The following is a 20573-nucleotide window of genomic DNA, read 5'->3' on the forward strand; positions in this document are numbered from 1 at the left end:
GATGATTATTATATAATTTCAGACATTAGATGCAGGATGATGTACTGAAATTTGGTGCATGGATCAGTTCAGTATTGTAAACCAGGTCAGTTGTGACACTGCCTTACGTTACGCGTTTGTGCTAACCTGGGAAGGTTTTTTGAGTCACATTGCAGTGAATAAATATTTGCCGAGAAGTTTCCACAGTTTGGCAAGTTCTGTATTGTTATATACTAGATTTATTTAGCCATGCAGAGTTGAGTGGACATAATAAATAAAAAGAATTTTATACCAGACAACTGAATAGCAAAGAAAAGAAAGTATTTCGTTATGAAATGATCGGTTCATTTTAAGTCATGCAGCTCTTGCTACATTTAAAAAAAAAAAAAACGCTGCTGATGTAGTTGGGTTTCCTTCCGCAGTGATGTCTGAGTGCTGTGCTGCAGTACAGTGTGCGACTGATGTGTTTGGTGATAACAGCCTGAGGATCCAGTGACTAGTATCGATGAGTCAGAGTGCCCGTCAGTGCGCTCCATCACTAATCTAGCCATTGTAACTGTACCGGAGGTCTGGAAGCAAAGGCTTTATATCTTTTTAAATACTGTTTTTGGTGAATGAAGCATTGGTTGTTTAAGATTAGACCAGCAATAAGATGTGCGACACATAGGAAGGTAGACAGTAGTTTTGTGTGTCTTTTTTTTTTCTTCTCCTTCAGATTACATTTGTCCAGCTCTTCTGTCTCCTCTATCTGTACTTGCTCTTTGAAAGTGTAACTGGTGAACTCTCTTCCAACCCTGTTCTAGCATTCTCAAATGGAGGAGTGTGGTTTCCACCCACTGAGGTCATGCATGCAAGTTCATCTAGCGGTCATGGGCAAATGTTTTAGAGAAGTGCAGTTTTTTTTTTTTTTTCCTTTTCCCCTCCCCTCTCTTCTTCAGCTCGCTCTATTTAAACAAATCTTTGACTTTCCTCAGTGCTGAGCTTGCCCTCAGGAGAACGTTCGTGCATTTTGCACTTCCTAACTAAACAGAAGTAATAAAAAAAAAAAGTGAGACTACGGCATTTCCCCCTGAAACTTCAATACTGGTTGTATAACTCTGCGGACTTGGCGAGCTGATGCAGCAACCTGCAAGTTTGTACAAGTAGTTCTGTCTGCCATGAAAGCACCTTTCAGTTCTGGTCAAACACAACATGCCAAGGTATGTTACAAAGAATGAAGGCTTTCCCAATATAGAAGTCAATCTCCATGGATGAGATGTCAAGGAATATAATGAGAAGATTTATGAAAGATGCACGATTAAAATCAAATCTAGTCTCCTAGCCTGAAAGGGCTCTGCGTCACTTTTTCCACTTTCGCCTTTAGCTATATATCGAGAGCTGAAAGTGTCTGAGTAAAGCAGTCTCTGGTTCTCGTCTTCTCCCAGACCTCCGCTGAGTGCAGAGGTGTGAGATCTTTTCTGGCGCGAACGATTGGCAGAATGTACTGTACGTGAAGTCCTGAACTTGGAAACCTGGGGCAGAGTTACTGATTATTGGAGTTCATGTTTATTCATGCACCCTGCGAAAACCATAATGGTTTCAAAAGCTGCGCGATCACCCACATAAAGCAGAAGAGCGATAGGTGGCATGTTGGCAGAACGCTCATCTCAGCCAGCCATCTGATTTGTGTCATCCATGTGACCTATATGAACAAGACAGACTATGGCCCCTCTTACCATCATATGGAAATCACTAGACTAAACAAATGCTCTTTGTGTTTCCGTCAGCCTTGGGAGGGGGGGGATTTGCTTGGACAAAGGGACAGTGAGATGGAAATGAAAGTGTCGGAGTTGAGCATGGGTAAACAGGCAAATCATGACTTTTTGTGCTTTAGGGATTTTGAGATTTGTCTTTTATAGAAACGTTATTGCAAGCAGCTTGCTGTGTTGTAACGTGCACTCGTACAGCTGAGTCAGTGCATATGCAAGGATTCAACGCAAGAAAAATGTTTTCGAAAGATGACTCGAGTGTTCAGTGTTAAAGAAGCACCTATGAAGCTAAGCTGGCTGGCTACAGGGCCGATAGTTACGTTATATAGCGGATTTCTTTTCAAAAAGAAAATGACTAGCTCTATCAGTCTTCAGGAGCTTTGAAAAGCCAGGCTACTATTTATCCATGTTTCAGACTGGTCTCTGGCACAAAGGAGAACAAAAATGGTGTTAAATCTCCTCTTAGAAATGTGTCTCTCTCAGCACTGTTTTTATAGCTGGACTGTGTTTCATATCTGAAATGGTGACTTGATGTGCGAGTCCAAATAACTTAAACCCCAGCAGCTGTCTGTCTGTCGAATCATTATTCAGAAGAACTACGTCATACAATGTGATTTTCAGTAGGGCTTTGGAAAAGTAAAAATATATATATATAAAATTTGGTCACCGTGATCTCATCTCGTTATCTCTAGCCACTTTATCCTGTTCTACAGGGTCGCAGGCAAGCTGGAGCCTATCCCAGCTGACTACGGGCGAAAGGCGGGGTACACCCTGGACAAGTCGCCAGGTCATCACAGGGCTGACACATAGACACAGACAACCATTCACACTCACATTCACACCTACGCTCAATTTAGAGTCACCAGTTAACCTAACCTGCATGTCTTTGGACTGTGGGGGAAACCGGAGCACCCGGAGGAAACCCACGGGGAGAACAGCAAACTCCGCACAGAAAGGCCCTCGCCGGCCACGGGGCTCGAACCCGGACCTTCTTGCTGTGAGGCGACAGTGCTAACCACTACACCGCCGTGCCGCCCTGGTCACTGTGATACATATGTTAATTTCTGCAATGTCAAAAAAAACCCCAAAAAACAGGCCATTCTGTGGTTGGGAAGTGATTTAATTTGAGGGGATTCCCAAGCAAATAATGTGTATGAAATCGCTCACTTCGTGCAGTCAAGCAGACAGAGGAAGTCCGTGTGCGCATGTGCAGGTTTACCTGCTTTTTCTTCTTCTTTTGGGTTTTACAGCAGCTGGCATCCAGAGTGTTGCATTACTGCCATCTACAGGTTTACCTTTGATGGTGCACTGACAGTTCCATCATCCTGTCGCTAAACAAACAGCTGATCATACCGAGGTGCTCGCTGACCGCCGAGATTTGAGTTTGGTCCTGCGTTTCCTTTCCTTCGCAACATAACGTCTTTTCTCGCTTTCCGTTACTGTAGTCGCTCTTTCACGTTTCATTCACGTCCTCCATTTTTCTCTCCTGTTTCAAATTTGTATCCCACAATGCCTTGCACGAACGGGGAAAGCCCACCACGTGATGCATGACGTAGTATCTGGAATTGGGCGAAGCAGGAAAAAATAGCAGAGAATTTAGGGCCACATGGTGCCAAAGTCATTAATTGTTCTATTTAAAAAAATAATAATAAAATTGGAAGTCTGTGATTCGAGTTCAGTCGCTTTCTTTCCACTAAACAATTTCTTTTTATGACCTAAACTTCTAAAATAAAAAATTCTTTTTATGACCTAAACTTCTAAAATAAAAAATTCTTTTTATGACCTAAACTTCTAAAATAAAAAATTCTTTTTATGACCTAAACTTGAAAAGTCTGAAAGGCTGTCTACCTTTTGAGTATATAGTAAGTCATTCTCATAAATAATATAATAAAAAAAAAATCATGGCAAAATAACAAATCTCTATTTTTTACTTGATGACTCTCAACATTTTTTTTATAATTTCTGTACTGTCTAAATCTTTTTTTTTTTTTTTTAAATATGTAACAGACGGACAGTTCTATTACTTAGTGACGACGCTCATCTGAGATCAAATCAAGGTTTTGGATACCGGAGGGGGTGAAAAACCAACAAAATTAATCAGATACTACAACAAACTTAAGCCTCAGATATCACTGAATTGCTTTCAGCACAAAATATTCAACCTGTTCACATGTTTGCAGCATTGTACTGGAATTGCAGTCTTTTTTTTAATCACTTTTATTTCTATTCTAGTAATTTTGTAGAAAAGCTGCCATTTTGTGTCCAGCATGTTGATGGATTTTATATCTCAAGGTTTTAGTATCAGTGTTAGAAAAGAAGAACCGGTATCCTGGTCCTTTCTTCTCCTTCTTGCTTTTAATGAGAAGACTGCTTACAAGGTACTACTTTGTGTTTTTACTGCTTTTAATATAACCAAGTCGACCCATCAATTCCTTGTTGATTATCTGAGTCGAGAGCAGAGAAAAATGTGAAAATGGGCAATCACTGGATATTGAAATGAAGAAGCGGTGGGATTGAGGGTTGAGAAGTCTTCAAGCATCTGATGAGATTTGAAATCGGCAAGCGAGAACTATACGTGTGTTCCTTCTGAAAGATCTTTTGTGCTCCGGTTTAATACGGGTGTACAGCAGCCTCTCGGTGAAGAATTTCAGCGTACGGTTACTGGCATTTCACACGTAAGCACACTGGAGCCGTAAGAAGCCCATTCTGGCTGGGTAATGCCTTTTTTTCTCTTGATGGACAGAAACTCAGTTGGGCATCTTTAAGATGATGTCTCTGTTCCTTTCTCAGTGTAATTGATGGCATGAGCTCCTGTGTGGAATGGAGGCTGCTGCTTAGCGTGCTGGGTGGCATGGCCTCTTCCCACTGGCAGTGTTTGTGGCATGGCCATACTGCAGGGCTGGAATCGGCTGCCCGCCCCTCTGATGCCCAGCGGGATGCCAGGCTGTTAGCGTGTTTTTCTCCATCCCACTATGCCACAGGGCTTTGATTTGTAGCACAAAGACCACCTGTGTGATCCAGCCTTCTAAAACAGTCGACGAGGAGCCTACCTCCCCCAGCTCGCAAACACAAAAATGCACGTTTATCACCGGATGACAGAATGCCTGTCTCGAATCCACTCGTATCCACATTCAGGGCCTGTCAAAACACTCCTCTTGTCTTGTCAGAGTGATGTGGCGTCCATAGATGTCCTGACAAACAGAATAAGCATTTGCGTGGTGTGACCCTGGAGTCTGCTCTCTGGGTATTATGTATTTCTAAAACGAAATTAAACCAGTTGAAACCAAGTAAACAGAAGGATATTTACTGAGACTATGATGAAAGAGGTGCATTCATTTATTATATACAACGTGTGTGTGTGAGAGAGAGAGAGAATGTTACTGGTGATAATAGATGGTTTATGTGAAGTGCTACTCTTACAAGATTTGTAAAATATGCGTGTCCAAATAGAAGTGTGCACCAGAAGGTAATTTTCTCTCCTCTGTCATAGAAATAGTAGAATTAGGGCGTCGTTCAAACACGCAATACAAACCGAGTCATTCTGTCTCCAGAGCATCACGAGAATCCTTCAGCTTTTATTTCTGGAAGGCAGCATTTTAGCGCTTCCAAACCTGAAGTGATGGTGGTTTTAGAACAATTAAGCCATACTGAAATTCGGCTTGTGTGCAAGTATTTTATTAGCCAGTGTAGTTCTTGTGCTTGCGGTCTGAGCAGATTACAGTAGGCTGTTATTGTGATCAAGAAAAATGTTAGCTGAAATTTGACATGATGGCCAAGCATGTGGTACAACACACCTAAGTTACCCTGCATATGTAAAACAAGTGTCTCGCTTGCGCTCTCTCTCTCAGTTTATGTCTGGCACTCCCTCGCTGTGAGTGGCCCACTGTCTGGCAGCTCTCAGTCAGCTGCGCTCTGCCTGCTGACAGTAAAAGGGCTGATTGATTTGCTGCACTGAACACTGGCTGCCGCTGGCATCACGGGCTAATGCTTTTCCCAGCACCCACTCTGTCTGACTCTTTATCTCCTTGCTTTTTTTTTTTTTTTTGGGTAGTCTGCACATAGGTTTTTGTTTTTTTTAAGTCTGGCCATGGTTTATTTTCTTCATTATTGCTCCCTGTTTTTTCTGTCTGTGTCTGCATGAATGTGCGTGTCTGTGTGCCATGTCAGTGTTCAGCGTCTCTGTGGGTACGGATGCTGAGGGCTGTGTCTCCATGGCAATGATGGCAGCTGGATGGCTGTGTGTGAGAGAGAGAGAGAGAGAGAGAGGATGGCATTGCCAGTGGTATCTAGGGCAGGACAGGAGATCCAGTATCCAGCAGTGCCACTTCACTAAAGATCTTGTTCCTTATTCATTCTGTCTATCTCTAAATGAAAGGCGAGGCTGAAGTGCCAAACCCCATCTCTCAGCTCTGATCCTCCCTCTCTCAGGGTTGCGCCAGAGCAGCCAGGCTTTGTTTGTTTAACCCGACCCCTCCAAGCCTTTTTGAAAACCGCTCGCATGCACTACTGGACCTAGGACAAATAGGCTAACGGAAAGATGAACCTGTGCAGAAAGCTCCTACATGAGAAAATAATGAATAATGTTCATCTCTAGGTTGATTTTACAAGTTTGCTTTTGACCGCAGAGGACAATTAGGCTAAGAGCTGCAAGTCCACAGTCAAATCAGTCAGTGTAGGAATAAGAGGATTTCGCAGTCTGAGTTTAGAACCTGCGCAGTCTGCTCTGTCTGATCCCTGACGCTCCCCGTCACCAAAACTTCCCTACGGAGATCCAGCGTGTGATCAGTGACTCTAATGCAGCTTGTGAGCTAGCTGTGCTTCTAGGAGCTCTTGGAGCTGGTGGTAGCTTGCACGTTTGTTTTATCAGGAGAAATGTATAAAGGCTCGGATGGAGTAATTTGTGTCTCATCTTTATTATAGAAATGTAACAAGTCGAAATGTTCTAAATTAATGTGCACGTGCGGTTTTTTAACCTCAGTCTCTGAGTAATGGCATACGATGTCCTAGTTGTTTACTCCAGAGGTGTGTTTTTTAATGTGCATGAGTCATTTTACATGCATCATGATGATTAGATTGTTAGGAAATCCCTTATTTACTATACATCTTAAATGCATTATTGCAATAGTGGTTAGATTTTGTATTTTAGCGTGCTGTTGGGGTGAAGTCTTTGTCGTTTATTGGACAGGACACAGTGTTATGATGGTGTACAGTATTACCCCCAAAAACTGCAAACTGAGTCACGCTCAGTTTGTGGGACAATTCTTTAGTTCTTCCGAACAGATGATGAGGCATTTAGCGGTTCAGACACAAATGTACAGTAGCTGCACATTCAGTTACGCTTTATAAAAGGTTGAAACATCTGCCCACTAGATGTAAATGCTGATGCGGTGTTGTGTATTTCACCGCCCCTGTTCACCACTGTGTAACCCATCTTTTTGCATTTTACCCTCACTGGCCTAGCACAGTCATCACTCTTTCAGTAGCTTTAAATTCATCCGTGTGTCTATGCCTTACAGCCAGTAGACTATTTTTATATCGTCTAGTTCACCTTTTGATAGTCAGAGTACAGCTGCAGTGGTGCTTGAAAGTTTGTGAACCCTTTAGAATTTTCTATATTTCTGCATATGACCTAAAACATCATCAGATTTTCACACGAGTCCTTAAAGTAGATAAAGAGAATCCAGTTAAACAAATGAGACAAAAATATTATACTTGGTCATTTATTTATTGAGGAAAATGATCCAATATTACATAGCTGTGAGTGGCAAAAGTATGTGAACCTTTGCTTTCAGTATCTGGTGTGACCCCCTTGTGCAGCAATAACTGCAACTGAACGTTTGTGGTAACTGTTGATCAGTCCTGCACACCGGCTTGGAGGAATTTTAGCCCATTCCTCCGTACAGAAGAATATCAACTCTGGGATGTTGGTGGGTTTCCTCACATGAACTGCTCGCTTCAGGTCCTTCCACAACATTTCCATTGGATTAAGGTCAGGACTTTGACTTGGCCATTCCAAAACATTAACTTTATTCCTCTTTAACCATTCTTTGGTAGAACGACTTGTGTGCTTAGGGTCGTTCATTGTCTTGCTGCATGACCCACCTTGAGATTCAGTTCATGGACAGATGTCCTGGCATTTTCCTTTAGAATTCGCTGGTATAATTCAGAATTCAATGCTCCATCAACGATGGCAAGCCGTCCTGGCCCAGATGCAGCAAAACAGGTCCAAACCATAATACTACCATCACCATGTTTCACAGATGGGATAAGGTTCTTATGCTGGAATGCAGTGTTTTCCTTTCTCCAAACATAAAAGCTTCTCATTTAAACCAGAAAGTTCTATTTTGGTCTCATCCGTCCACAAAACATTTTTCCAACAGCCTTCTGGCTTGTCTACGTGATCTTTAGCAAACTGCAGATGAACGGCAATGTTCTTTTTGGAGAGCAGTGGTTTTCTCCTTGCAACCCTGCCATGCTCACCATTGTTGTTCAGTGTTCTCCTGACGGTGGACTCATGAACATTAGCCAATGTGAGAGAGGCCTTCAGTTGCTTAGAAGTTACCCTGGGGTCCTTTGTGACCTCGCCGACTATTACACGCCTTGCTCTTGGAGCAATCTTTGTTGGTCGACCACTCCTGGGGAGGGTAACAATGGTCTTGAATTTCCTCCATTTGTACACAATCTGTCTGACTGTGGATTGGTGGAGTCCAAACTCTTTAGAGATGGTTTTGTAACCTTTTCCAGCCTGATGAGCATCAACAACGCTTTTTCTGAGGTCCTCAGAAATCTCCTTTGTTCGTGCCATGATACACTTCCACAAACGTGCGTTGTGAAGCTCAGACTTTGATAGATCCCTGTTCTTTAAATAAAACAGGGTGCCCACTCACACCTGATTGTCATCCCATTGATTGAAAACACCCGACTCTAATTTCACCTTCAAATTAACTGCTAATCCTCGAGGTTCACATACTTTTGCCACTCACAGCTATGTAATATTGGATCATTTTCCTCAATAAATAAACGACCAAGTATAATATTTTTGTCTCATTTGTGTAACTGGGTTCTCTTTATCTACTTTTAGGACTTGTGTGAAAATCTGATGATGTTTTAGGTCATACTTATACAGAAATGGAGAAAATTCTAAAGGGTTCACAAACTTTCAAGCACCACTGTAATTTTAGTGTGCAGAACAGCTTACACAACTTTCACATACTCTGTGTCCTGTTTCTGTCTTGTTTTCGTAATCACTTCCCTTTTCTCTAATCCTGTGCTCTTTCCTCACATCCGCTCTCATGGCCTAAATTTGGAGGAAAGCAGTGTTTGTCTGCTCGGATGCTGTACTGCAGGCAATTTTGTGGCGCATGCTCCAGCCGCGCTGTTCAGACAGTACGCTCCGTCTGCTCGAGAAGATAATGCTTCTCTGTTTGACACTTTAAAACATGCCCTCTGCAGACCCAACAGTTCCAGAATGGTTCATGTCTCGCTGAGCTGGAGGCCTGCATCAGCCACAGCGTCTAGTCTAATCAGATTGGGCTTGCATTCGGGGGCATGCTGGGATATCGCAGCGCCCGCTGTAATGCCATGAGCTGTCTGGCTGCCACAGATAGGCTGCCATTGTCTTGCTTTACCAGACACTGTCTGTCTGGGTTATGCCAGGGTGGTGGGTGGGGTGTTTATTTATTTTTTTTAAATAAATAAATCTTTTTGGGTGTGTATTGCGGACTTGTCCATGTGCATGACTGGTGCGTGTGAGAAAGAAAGACTAAGATTGTAGCCTTTTGAATAGGGGAGAAGCGAACATTGTTGCCATATCACTTCCTGTTTGTTTTGAGCCACCTTCTTCAACAGCTGAACATCATGCAGTTCTTTGACTGTCTGTTCGAGACCCTCTGTACAACAGAACAGTAATTGTTCTTTTCGTGTGTTTCTCACCCACTCGTCCTCGCAGGTTTCTGCTGTTCTGTGCTTCCATCCTGTGGTCAGAACAAGAATTGCATTTTTCCCGCAGCCCTTTTCGAACAGAATGATGATTAAAGCCGATTGTTGCTGTGTGTGCATGCGTGCGCGCGCATCTGTAACCTTGTAATAATAAAAATGTTCCCCCTTCTTTGTTTCTCTCTCTCTCTCTCTCTCTTTCTCCCCTCCAGCTGAATTGGAGTTTGTGCAGATAATAATCATAATTGTGGTGATGATGGTGATGGTGGTGGTGATTATCTGTCTTCTGAACCACTACAAACTCTCATCGTGGTCCTTGATGAGCAGGCTGGGCCAGGCTAGGAGGCAGGAGCATTCTCTGCAGCCGGTAAGACCTCAGCGCGCCATCCCTCACTTCCAGTTGAAGTGTGCGTATCAGTGAATTACTGCCAGCCATAAAAATGACTCTGCTGTGTTTTAATCGATATCCTGTGCATATAGATCTGGACAGTGTCTGGGAAATTTAGATTTGCCTTCCAACACATTGCGGTCGACCATCATTAAACAATAGACATGCACAAGTATTAGCCTATTTATTATAACCCAGAGGCAGTATTGGGTTAGAAGTATTGGCAAAGTAAACTCCAAGCCCGACAAGCTAGCCTGACAAATATGCCGCCTCAAGCTGTGAGATTCGATTAAGGCGTACCGTTCTGTTTCGGCAGAGCCCGAACGTGGCTTTAAGCACTATGTGTTAGCCAAAGATCCCATTTGCTGCGTTTCTGATAAATATCCGCACTACTCTCGCTCCCAGACGTGCCTTAATGATTAAATTTGGCCCAGCTCTGTCTAGACGCTAGCGGAGAGCCAGACATCCACACTGGCTGCTGCAGCATGCAGGAGAGGCAGATAAACGTCTGAGTCGTTTTCATTTTTATTCATGAGGGGAGGGGGTGGACTGAGGGGGAGAGCGAGTGCAAAGACACTGTCTGGAGGGAGAACACAGTCTGGTGCACTCTGCTGCTTTGATTTACCACACACATGTTAATGCTGAGTATTAGGGCATAAACAAGCAGTTTGGGGTTTCATTTTAATTAGGATTTTGAGCTTTGTCTGGATTCAGAGGAGATTGTTCTTTGTTTCTATCACAAGCCATACGCTAACAGTTACACTGCAATAAATTTCACTCCATGACACTGAGCAGTTAGCGCGTTTCCTGGTAATGTTTCTTTGCTTTTCATGTTTGATAAATGGATCCAGTTTGTATTAAATGTATTAATTCTGTAATATGTTATATTGTGGTGTGTGTCTTGTTTAAAACCACATTTTCCTCTCTTAACCTTCTGTCTCTGCTGATAGGAGGGATGTTTTTGGCCATCAGATAACGGATCCAGACAAGGAGCTTCAGAGGTGAGGCTATTAACTGTGTGTGTGTGTGTGTGTGTGTTGGGATGGGGAGTGCAGCTTGATGTCCTTATTTGGTGAGGTCAGGGGGAGGAGAGGGTCAGTGTCTGAAGCAGGGCCTCTCTGTTAATCATTACACATGTGTTGTCCCCCTCCGGCGGAGTGCGGCACATTTCCCCAAGTGTACATGGCTTTGAGAGTCCCTGTCTGGATGCCTGTGTCTCTCACTGCGTCATTAATCACTGGCTTTCTCCTCTGGCAGCGTCTAGACAGCTGTCTGAGAGACGAGACGTTTTGCCTCTTGCTCCAAATTGCCCCTCATTAGCCACCCTGGCTCAAACTGAAACGCAGCCCCATAAAACAAAGCTGTCTGTCTTATTGGCTGGCCAACATGGAGATTTCCCACAAATGGAATAACTTGATTGTGCATAAACGCAGGTCTTCTTTCTCTAGATGAAGCCTTGTTATATAGCAGCATTTGAAAAATGTTTCCTCGTGTAGACCTCGCGCTTAAAGTGCATATCGCGGGTAAATTCAGGAGCGAGATCAATGTAATTCTCCTATTTTATATTAAAGTTTGGTCAAATGTGTGTCACATTTTGTGCAATTTTTTTTTTTTTTTTTACCTTGCGCAATACCAGAAAAATTCAGTTGAAGTCAAGCCATTTGAGGCGAATCGGTCCGCCTCTGAAAAAACTTGGCATTTGGATTTCCCGGCAAACATTGATTTTCGTGATGTCGCGTGCGGGACGCCTCCCTCTGAATCCTACGTCAGCGCTGGTTTGTTTATGAGAAAACGACCTGGTGGTTTTCTGCAAATTTATTCAACGTTATCGCGTAATTATTAAAATGGTTAACAGATGTGTCGTAGCAGGGTGTAGCAACACCAATCATGATGGGATTAGTACTCATCGTTTCCCAAAAGATCGGACAACGAGAGAGAAATGGGAGCGCTTGGTCTACACAGGCTGTGCACTGAAACCGTGCAAAGCTCGCGCAGCCTGCTGGCGCTGCCGCAGGTGACGTCACGAATCTGGCTCCAGACTCCCTTGGGATTTTTCCAGACGCGTTTTATTTTATTTTTTTCTGCTGTAGACAGATGGCCTTGTGCAGAATTACCCTTCTGGATGAGTGTGTAAAGGGACATACTTTCATATTAAAAAAAAAAAACATGAAATTGGTCCAGAATATGCCCTTTAAGTTTCTCAGCTTGGATATGTCAGCTCCAGATGATGGCGGTCCCATCAATTATTTAATCAGTGGTAACTTGGTGCGTGAATGGTGTTGATCATGTAAACCTTCTTTCCACTTTCTCGAGCATCCGTTCATTGCACGGTTTACTCGTTTTGTGCTTTTTTTAGTAGTTTTCTTGTTGAAATAAGTTCATTGGCTTAAAACAAGTCATTCATCGGTGGATCCAGAGTGCTGGAGCAGGGAAACATTAACAGGGAAGGTTACTTTAGGTCATGCTACAAGTGTGTGTGTATGAGATCACCTTGTTCTGTTGAACGTCTGTAACACTTCCAAAGAGACACTTAATAGCTAATTAATGCGAATAAGAGTGCTGTGTCTTTGGATCAGTAAAGAACTTTACTTTTTCTGAAATTACATTCTATACAGTTAAAGCCCTTGGGTATTACTTTGCTTTAGATTTAAGAGATCGGCAAACACAAGATTTCCCTGCTTACAGTGTCGTCTGAACCACGGTTCATTCATCTGGTTTGTATGTTTCGATGACGAAAGCAAACAGTTTCACCAAATTATTTTATTATTCAGGCAAAATGGAGAAATGAATCACAAAATAGTTTTTCATTATTGTTTACATAATTATATCAATGTAGGCTTTATTAATTTCTGTATTTATTTGCATGCATTTAGGTTTTCCTGTATTTGCAGCTTTTTTTTCCCCCCTGTATTTATTTCCTTTATTCATATTCGTAATTCCGTATGTCCAGATGGTGATGAGACGGCCTGCTTTTCACATTGAGGCCCAGTGTTCGAGCCCTGAGTGGGGGAATAGCGGAGGGTTTAGGAGCGCGGTCCATCCCAGATCGAAAACCAATCACAATTGTGAAAAATGCAATACGCAGAAATGGTTTGAGAACAGGAAATGTAAAGAGTGATTGATTGTCTTCTTGATTTAGTCGATAGGCTTTTCGAGTGCACAGACTGTGTGGCAGAGGACGCACAATAGGCTGTATGTTGGTTTTATGATACAGTAGCAGTCCTCTCAATAACTGCCGGCAACCGGCGATTTTGCCGCCTACAAACGCTCCATTGCCGGCTACTCAGTGTTTTTTCAAAGAATTGAAATTCATAAGTTTTTACTTTATAATTTATACTTCATAAAAATAAAATTTTGCATTCGGGATCACTCAGAATTCACCATTTAACATCTACGTTTTCAAAATTTTCCAGGTGGAGGATCCCCGGACCCCCCTCTTTTTTATGCATTGCGGCAGCGGCTAACGCAACCTCCGCTCAGCTTGCGCTTAACATGGATCCCAGATGTCCGCTATTTAGCAGAATTCTGCTATTTTTCTAGCCAAAGTGTTGGTTTTTTTGTAAATCTCTTGTATATCTGTTAAAAATATGTTTCTTTAAGTAAAATGACCAGTAGAATACATTCTGATTTGGTTTGCTTGTTTAGCGATGTTTTCGTCAGCTTCATTTGTTCTCGTTGACATTCGGGAACACTCGGAAGTTAAATTGATGTAAATACCGCGAGACTGTACGCGATAGAACGAGAAAACAATATGGCTGCGCCCATTTGCTAGAAAACGTGTTTTAACTCCGTTCGTGCTTTTGTTTCTAATGCGTTGAACTTAATTCAGTATGTCGTGGAAAGCGTAGTTGCGCTTAGCCAGAGAGGAAGTTGAATCCAAGAAGAGATTAATGAATGTGGCGAATACAGAACTTGAAACAAAAGCTCGTGCGAACAGAGTAGCCAAGAAACTATCCAAAAGAGCACTGCAGGAAGATCAGAAAAAGCAGAAGGGAAGATCAGAGAAACAAAAGCAGAGAAAACTGGAGGAAAGCTCACAGAATGCACCCCAGAAAAGAGCATTAAACTCCTCTGCAGTGAAACCTTTCAAAAAGAGAGAGGTTTAAATCAAATATCTCCGATATTTGCTGTACGTGTGTATATATCTAATATTACTGAATCATTGATTTCTGCTCATATTCATGATGAAACAAAAAAATAAACAAATGAGATGAACTATGGATACTATTGTTATATTATAACAATCAGTGGAATATTTCGGCAAGTATATTCTTCAAAGCTACATTTTCGTCTAATTGTTATAAAAAAAAAATTTTTTTTTTTTGCAACTTGTGTCATAGATTACAAAATATGGCATCAAATAGATGCACATTGTTAAATTCTGTTGCTTTTCTATGTTAAAGCTATGTAAAAAATGTGTTCTATAGCATCTTTAACTGTTAAAATCTCAACGGCTTCCCGTACCCCCAGCAGGGGCGCTGCCCCTGCACCCCACAAAGGGCTTGCAGCCTCCTTGACCCATGCTGATAGTTTCTTACATTCCTCTATTTTTTTTCAATTACTGCTGGGATCCCTGGCTTAACCTCTGCCTACTACTCTTTCTTACTTGCCCCTTTCTCAGAAATATATCGAGAGGGCTGCAGTAGCAATATGAATATGTTTGGGCTTTTAAGTTTAATAATTTGGGTGTTTTTATTTCTCTGTCTCTCGGCACCCCCACGTTAATATTTCTGGCAACACTGCTGCTGCAGACTATGAACCTTTCTTCCTGTCACTCTCTTGCTTGCAGGTGGTGTACGCTCCTCATCCTCGTGAGCGCTTCAGCACTCCCTCGTTCCTGCAGCGAGACCGTTTTAGCCGTTTCCAGCCTACCTACCCGCTCCTGCAGCAGCACATCGACCTGCCACCCACCATCGCACTTTCGGATGGAGAGGAGCCGCCGCCGTACCAGGGCCCGTGCCCACTGCAGCTGCGCAACCCCGAGCAACAGCTCGAGCTGAACCGCGAGTCAGTGCGAGCGCCACCCAACCGCACAGTCTTCGACAGCGATCTGATGGACAGTCACGGCCCGTGCCCACCTAGCACCAACATGGGCGTCAGCGCCGCCAACTGGAGTGCCCACGGACGCACGGAGGGCCCTCCACCCGCCTACAGCGAGGTCATGGGCCACTTCCCAGGCACGACGTTTTACCTTCACCAGCACAGCAATAACCAGTCCTCCTCTGTGCCAACTGTGCCCGGTGCCAGGACGCGGCAGGGCAGCACGGAAAGCACAATAGTCCTGAGCAAAGCCAAGGACATGCAGAGAGGGGAGCTAGTGTAAGGTCAGCTCTCCATACCCTCTCCTCTCCTTTTACTGGCTACGAAGGGGTGTGGTCACTCTCCGGGCACTCCCATGCACAACATAAAACGCGTCTGTCTTCAGTACAAAAACAAAGCCACATTACAAGAAGGAACCAAGCAGAGCAAAGCTTACAGAGTAACATTTTATTGACGGACTCTCATCAAAAGACATAGTAAAGCTTTGTAGCGCTATTTTGTACGTGTGTATTACATTCGAATGGGAGATGATATTAGCACATAAGCTTTTTTTTTTTTTCCCCTTCTCCTTTTTGGTCATGTGCTCTACAAAACCCCAACACATCTGCAGGTTTAGGACTGGACTTGGAGTTTAGGATAAGTTTTATTATTATTATTTTCCCCCCCCCAAGACCATGATCTGTGCACAATTAAGATTTTAAAAAGAAGTTGAAACAAAAATCCAAATCCTAGTGCCAAGGTTTTTGTGTGGGGACTGGCATCGTATATTTAAATCAAAACACACAAAATTTGCACTATCTTTATTGTGGGAAAGAGAAGAGGGAAATGCAATGCGTGGTCTTCGTTGGTAAGGAAACTCCAAAGTTGGTGATCTGTAGAAGCAGTAGGGTTTGTTTTCTCCTAACTTCTGCACAAGACTTACTTACATCCAGCCTAAAATATCTCCTTCCCAGGTCTTGGTCCTCCTCAGCGTCTTTCAGACACTTTTACACCTCTTGAGGCCAGATGGATGCGAGCAAAATGTTATTCACTTAATAGTGTCACTTTACAAGCAGAACTGTTCTACGGTTATAAAATAATTACCTTTATGAGTGTAGACTTGAAGGATCTCACAATCTGGAAGACTGTCCTCCTGTAGCAGTGTTGATATTGTAGTTTCTCTCTAATAGGCTTAAACCACACAAAAGACGACGAGGGAAAGGTGTCGCGTGAGCAGAGTCGTGCTCTTAAAGTTATCGATTTAGGAACTGCAATCGAGGCTCTTGTGGTAATCCTTCAGACGTGTTGCACTCGGCCTGGGGCAAAAACCAAAACGGCGTTCGTTTATCATCGGAACGTTTCCTGGATGCGAGGTGTGCATCGTTCGGCGTGGACGGAAGCTTCTCTCGGCTTTTCCTTACTTGAAATGGCTAATGCTGCCCATTCGTGTGCACTTTCACTTTCGGTCCCTTTCTCGCCACAGATCCCCATCTGTACAACGTTGCGATGGATAGTGCCATAGTAACCAGAGTGAGCAAAAACAAGCAAGCATGTATAGAGCCCATACTGCTGTGTTGTCTACCGTCTCCTAGGGTAGGTCGAATAATCGAGTTTAGTGACGCGGTGAAGATAAGGGCTACAGTAAGGGTTGTTCATTGTAATGTCTCATTAACCCAGCTTTCCTTCCTTCCTTCCTTCCTCCGATTAGGTCGCCTTTTCTGCTCGTCCCTTCTTGCTCGATTCTCAGATGTATAGGTACTTACTTGCGCAAGTGGTTTGTCCTGTGTTTCAGATAGAAAAAGTGGTGATTTTGAGATCAACTCCTGTTTTGCGTTCGTTTATTCACTCTGAGGCGTTTCACTCGCGCTGAACGGCAGGGCAGGTCTTCGTGTACGATTTCAACCACGCTGCATGAAAAAGACCCAAACTGATCCGAACTCGGCAGCCTCTAAAGTTCCATCGCGTGAAGCTGCACTCTTTTTTTTCTTCTGTTTTAAAATACAATCATGTTCTTTTCAATCCATAGCATTGTGGGTACTTGGTGAACAGATCCAAACCATGGTGCTACGTTTAACTTGTAGAAGTTTACAATCTGAGCTGTTCTCTATTCAACTTGTCCGAACGAATTAGCGGTCAGCACTGATGTGGTGGGAGAAATGGGACGCATGCATGTATGCAGGCTGTTGGTTCGCTGACACTTTGACTCAGTGGAAGTTAGCTAGCCAGTCAAAAGCTCGGAGCTCTTAGATGTGTGTTTTTTTGTTTTTTTGGCCAGGATCCAAAGGAACTTTTGCCTTGTAGTGCGGAACACATCCCTTTAATATCAGCGCTAAAGACTGAGAACCACCTTTTCTCGCCCTTTTTCTTCCATTGAGGGCATTGAACATGGACAAACATGGTTCGTTTGAAACGTCCATTCTGTTTGTTTTTCCGTTGAAAACGATTTCACTGACACATGCTTATTAACTGCCCTTTTGTTCAACATTGTCAGTAGATTTTGAGTGTGTCTGCCCCTTAAATCAGTGTGTTTGGCTGTCCTGTAGTGTGTGTGTGTGTGTGAGAGAGAAAGTTTATTCATGAAGACGATGTGACCTGTAGGCTAGTTTGTCCAGCTAGATTACGAAGCCTGCTTTCTCAATCTGGTTCATGACCTCAAGCCTTAACTGCCTAGAAGTACACTTGAAAGACAATGAGATGTTTTAGTGGACACTGACTAGACAGAGTCCCAAATTAGTGTCCTCAAGTGCGCAGGGGTGTGTGTGTGTGTAGAGAAAGCCAGCTCATTTAGTATGCATGTTCAGGGCTGGTTCCCTGATCATATATTGAGGATGTACATACACTAGTTTCCTCTGAATCTTGTGTGTGTGTGTGTGTGTGTTTTTTAGTCCAGGACTAGGTCTGATTAGTGTCTGTCAGTGTTTGGAAGGATGTGAAGGATTTCTGTTATTAAGCTTTTACACGACGAACAGAGCCACTATCTGCACACTTCCTTCACCAGGCAGTGTTTTGGGCACAAATTAAAACTAGCCAAGGATCAAATGAGTAAACGCGGTTCGGTCGATTTTACTTCCAGTCTAGGTTTAATCTGTACCTGGAGACCTGAACCGCCACAAAAGACCACAAATCTTCAACTTTTTGTTTGGTTTTTTTTTTCTTCTACTGCAATGCGAGCATTTAGCAAGGGCTTCTGCCAGCGACCCCACGCATCACGTTCCTATCTTATCTCCAATAGGTTGAGTTGGACTCAGCAAGTAGCGCCACCGCTTGCGGAAAGACTGAACGATGTTTCTCTCTGCATTATGGTCCGATGTTTTCTCCCTTCATTTTACTCTTCCAAAGCGCTCTCGGAGTTTATCCTTCATCTGTGCTGTTTAATGCTGCTGCTATCGCTGCTGCTATCGCTGCTGCTTTCGCCAATCGATTGCAGTCTGGCCTACGCTTGTTGGCTCGACCCTTTTCTCATATAATGACCGTCATTTCACCGTCTCCGCTCGGCTTTTCCCGCCTCGCTTTGTCCGTCGTCCTCGCTACAAACAAGTGCTCGTTTTTGTTGTCCGTGGAATGAGGCGTTTTTGCATGTGCGTATGATGTGAGCTAACTCGGTGCCTAATGTTCACGTTTTGAGCAGACGTAGGAACCCACTTGCACTCTTTAAGCTCCCACCTTTGGTGTGCCTCACTTCCAACGGTGCTTTTTATTTCTCTGGTCTGTCTGTCTTTCTTTTTCTGTCTAATTGTTTTTTGTTTTTTCCTTTTGTAAGGTGCTGTAAATAACTTGAATATGTTATGCACACATATCCTACCCAATGGGTAGAAACCACAAAAGATATTGTTAATAGTGTAATATAATGTATAGATGGTATGAAAATTTAACACAGTGGTATCAGGTTTGTAAATGCCTACAGTCGAAATGTGCTTTTGTCTCTTTTTTTTTTTGTAAACGAGGAGGTTTGCAAACAATACTTAAATATGAATTACAGAATGATTACAAAGTACTACTTATTTTTCTTATGGATAATAACAATATTAACAGTATGAATGGCAGTTCTAGGACAAGAGTTGCTTGAAATAGAATATTTTTTTTTTAATCCTACCCCAAATAACAGAACTTGTATCACTTGCAGTTTAACGGTAAAATTGGCGTACCAGTGCAAATCAGTTTACGTTTTACCGTAACATTTTCACATTTACCGTACCACAAACATTTTCAGCCACAACCTGATGGAGGCGCTGAACCTAGCGAGCAAACCGTAACATTTATTTGTTTGGGGTTTTTTTTTTTTTTGAATCACGTTTACAAAATGGATTTGGTTCCATACGATCATTTGGCAACCAGAGGAAGTTCTTAACTAGATCACGTTCAGAAAGTGACAACACGTCATGAAAAAGGCGTCATGACGTCGTTGACCTCTAAAATGAAATGTCGGCTTCTTTCCAATTCACCAATACAACACAACTAGAATGTAATAGAATAAAATCAAACAAGCCCCTACGCTCCCCATGTTGAACTGGTGATTTCGGACGTAGACATGCTTGACCTTGCACGCAGGCAAGTTTCATCAAGGAGCAGTTTACCGACCGTACAGAAATGGTCGAGACCTTGCTGTTGGTATGTCTCCGTATTGCATAAAACCCATCAATCACTGTCCAGACTTTGTTTAGAAAGTGCATATATTCTATATTATTTGAGGTACATTGTAACCACATAATAGCCAGTCTTAAATGTTCATGCAATGCTATGCTTCCAGCCTTTTAATATAAATCTATCCAGACAGCGACGACACTGACACTTCTACCATTCTTATTTCTTACTTATTTATTTCACACGTTTTGTGTACATGGTATGTCGGAACAAAATGGGGATGACTTTTTTTTTTTCTTTGTTTTCCCATTACAATTCTGCTGGGTGTCCACTGTAACTGTTGAGCATGTCCGCATCGATGGAACTGAAGATAATGTACATAGCAACGCCATTTCATTTCTCCAGTGCTCCATGGCAGGTAGCCTTGAGAGGTTTGTGGTGTGACGTAAAACCGCAGAAGCTGTATCCTTAGGAGCGCCGACTGAACCTGGAAACTTGCGCCTCGGTTTGTTTTTCCTCAAAGCATCAGATGCTTGTGCACACCACTGCTAACCGTAGCTTTTTTAGCATTATTGGTCAATACTGGACTGCTTCCGTCATGGACTTTGTATCATTTTTAGTTTTTATTTACAAAAATTGTACCCCAGCATTTTGTGTGTATGCGCATAGGTGTGTACTTGTATTTCTGCATACACGTACATGCATATGTTTATATACACGTTAAATATGTGTATTTTGCCTCTTTTTATTTAAGCAATTGTGATGTACTAGGTTCTAGGCCTAAGGTCTGTTATTGCAATACTTTTTCAGAAAAAAAGTTCAAAATAGTCAAAAAACGTTGCTCTACATGCTGTTGTAGTCAAAGATTTTATGCTTGTACTGCTGTGGTCAAACTGCAGCGAAACCATTAAAACGTAAAAATA

At 42.7% G+C, this 20573-nt stretch overlaps 1 protein-coding gene across 3 annotated transcripts in view; it reads left to right on the forward strand.

Moving 5' to 3' along the window:
- The window catches only part of ldlrad4b (low density lipoprotein receptor class A domain containing 4b), a 165743-nt gene extending 145170 nt beyond the window's left edge, over positions 1–20573 (forward strand). For all 3 annotated transcript variants that reach the window (XM_060921922.1, XM_060921923.1, XM_060921924.1), the window contains 3 exons: positions 9875–10029; positions 11001–11051; positions 14840–20573. In XM_060921922.1, coding sequence (XP_060777905.1) covers positions 9875–10029; positions 11001–11051; positions 14840–15373 — 740 coding nt within the window. In that variant the 3' untranslated portion in view covers positions 15374–20573. The remainder of the gene's footprint in view (positions 1–9874; positions 10030–11000; positions 11052–14839) is intronic.

The sequence above is a fragment of the Neoarius graeffei genome, chromosome 5 (assembly GCF_027579695.1).
Source record: "Neoarius graeffei isolate fNeoGra1 chromosome 5, fNeoGra1.pri, whole genome shotgun sequence".
NCBI classification, from domain to species: Eukaryota; Metazoa; Chordata; class Actinopteri; order Siluriformes; family Ariidae; genus Neoarius; species Neoarius graeffei.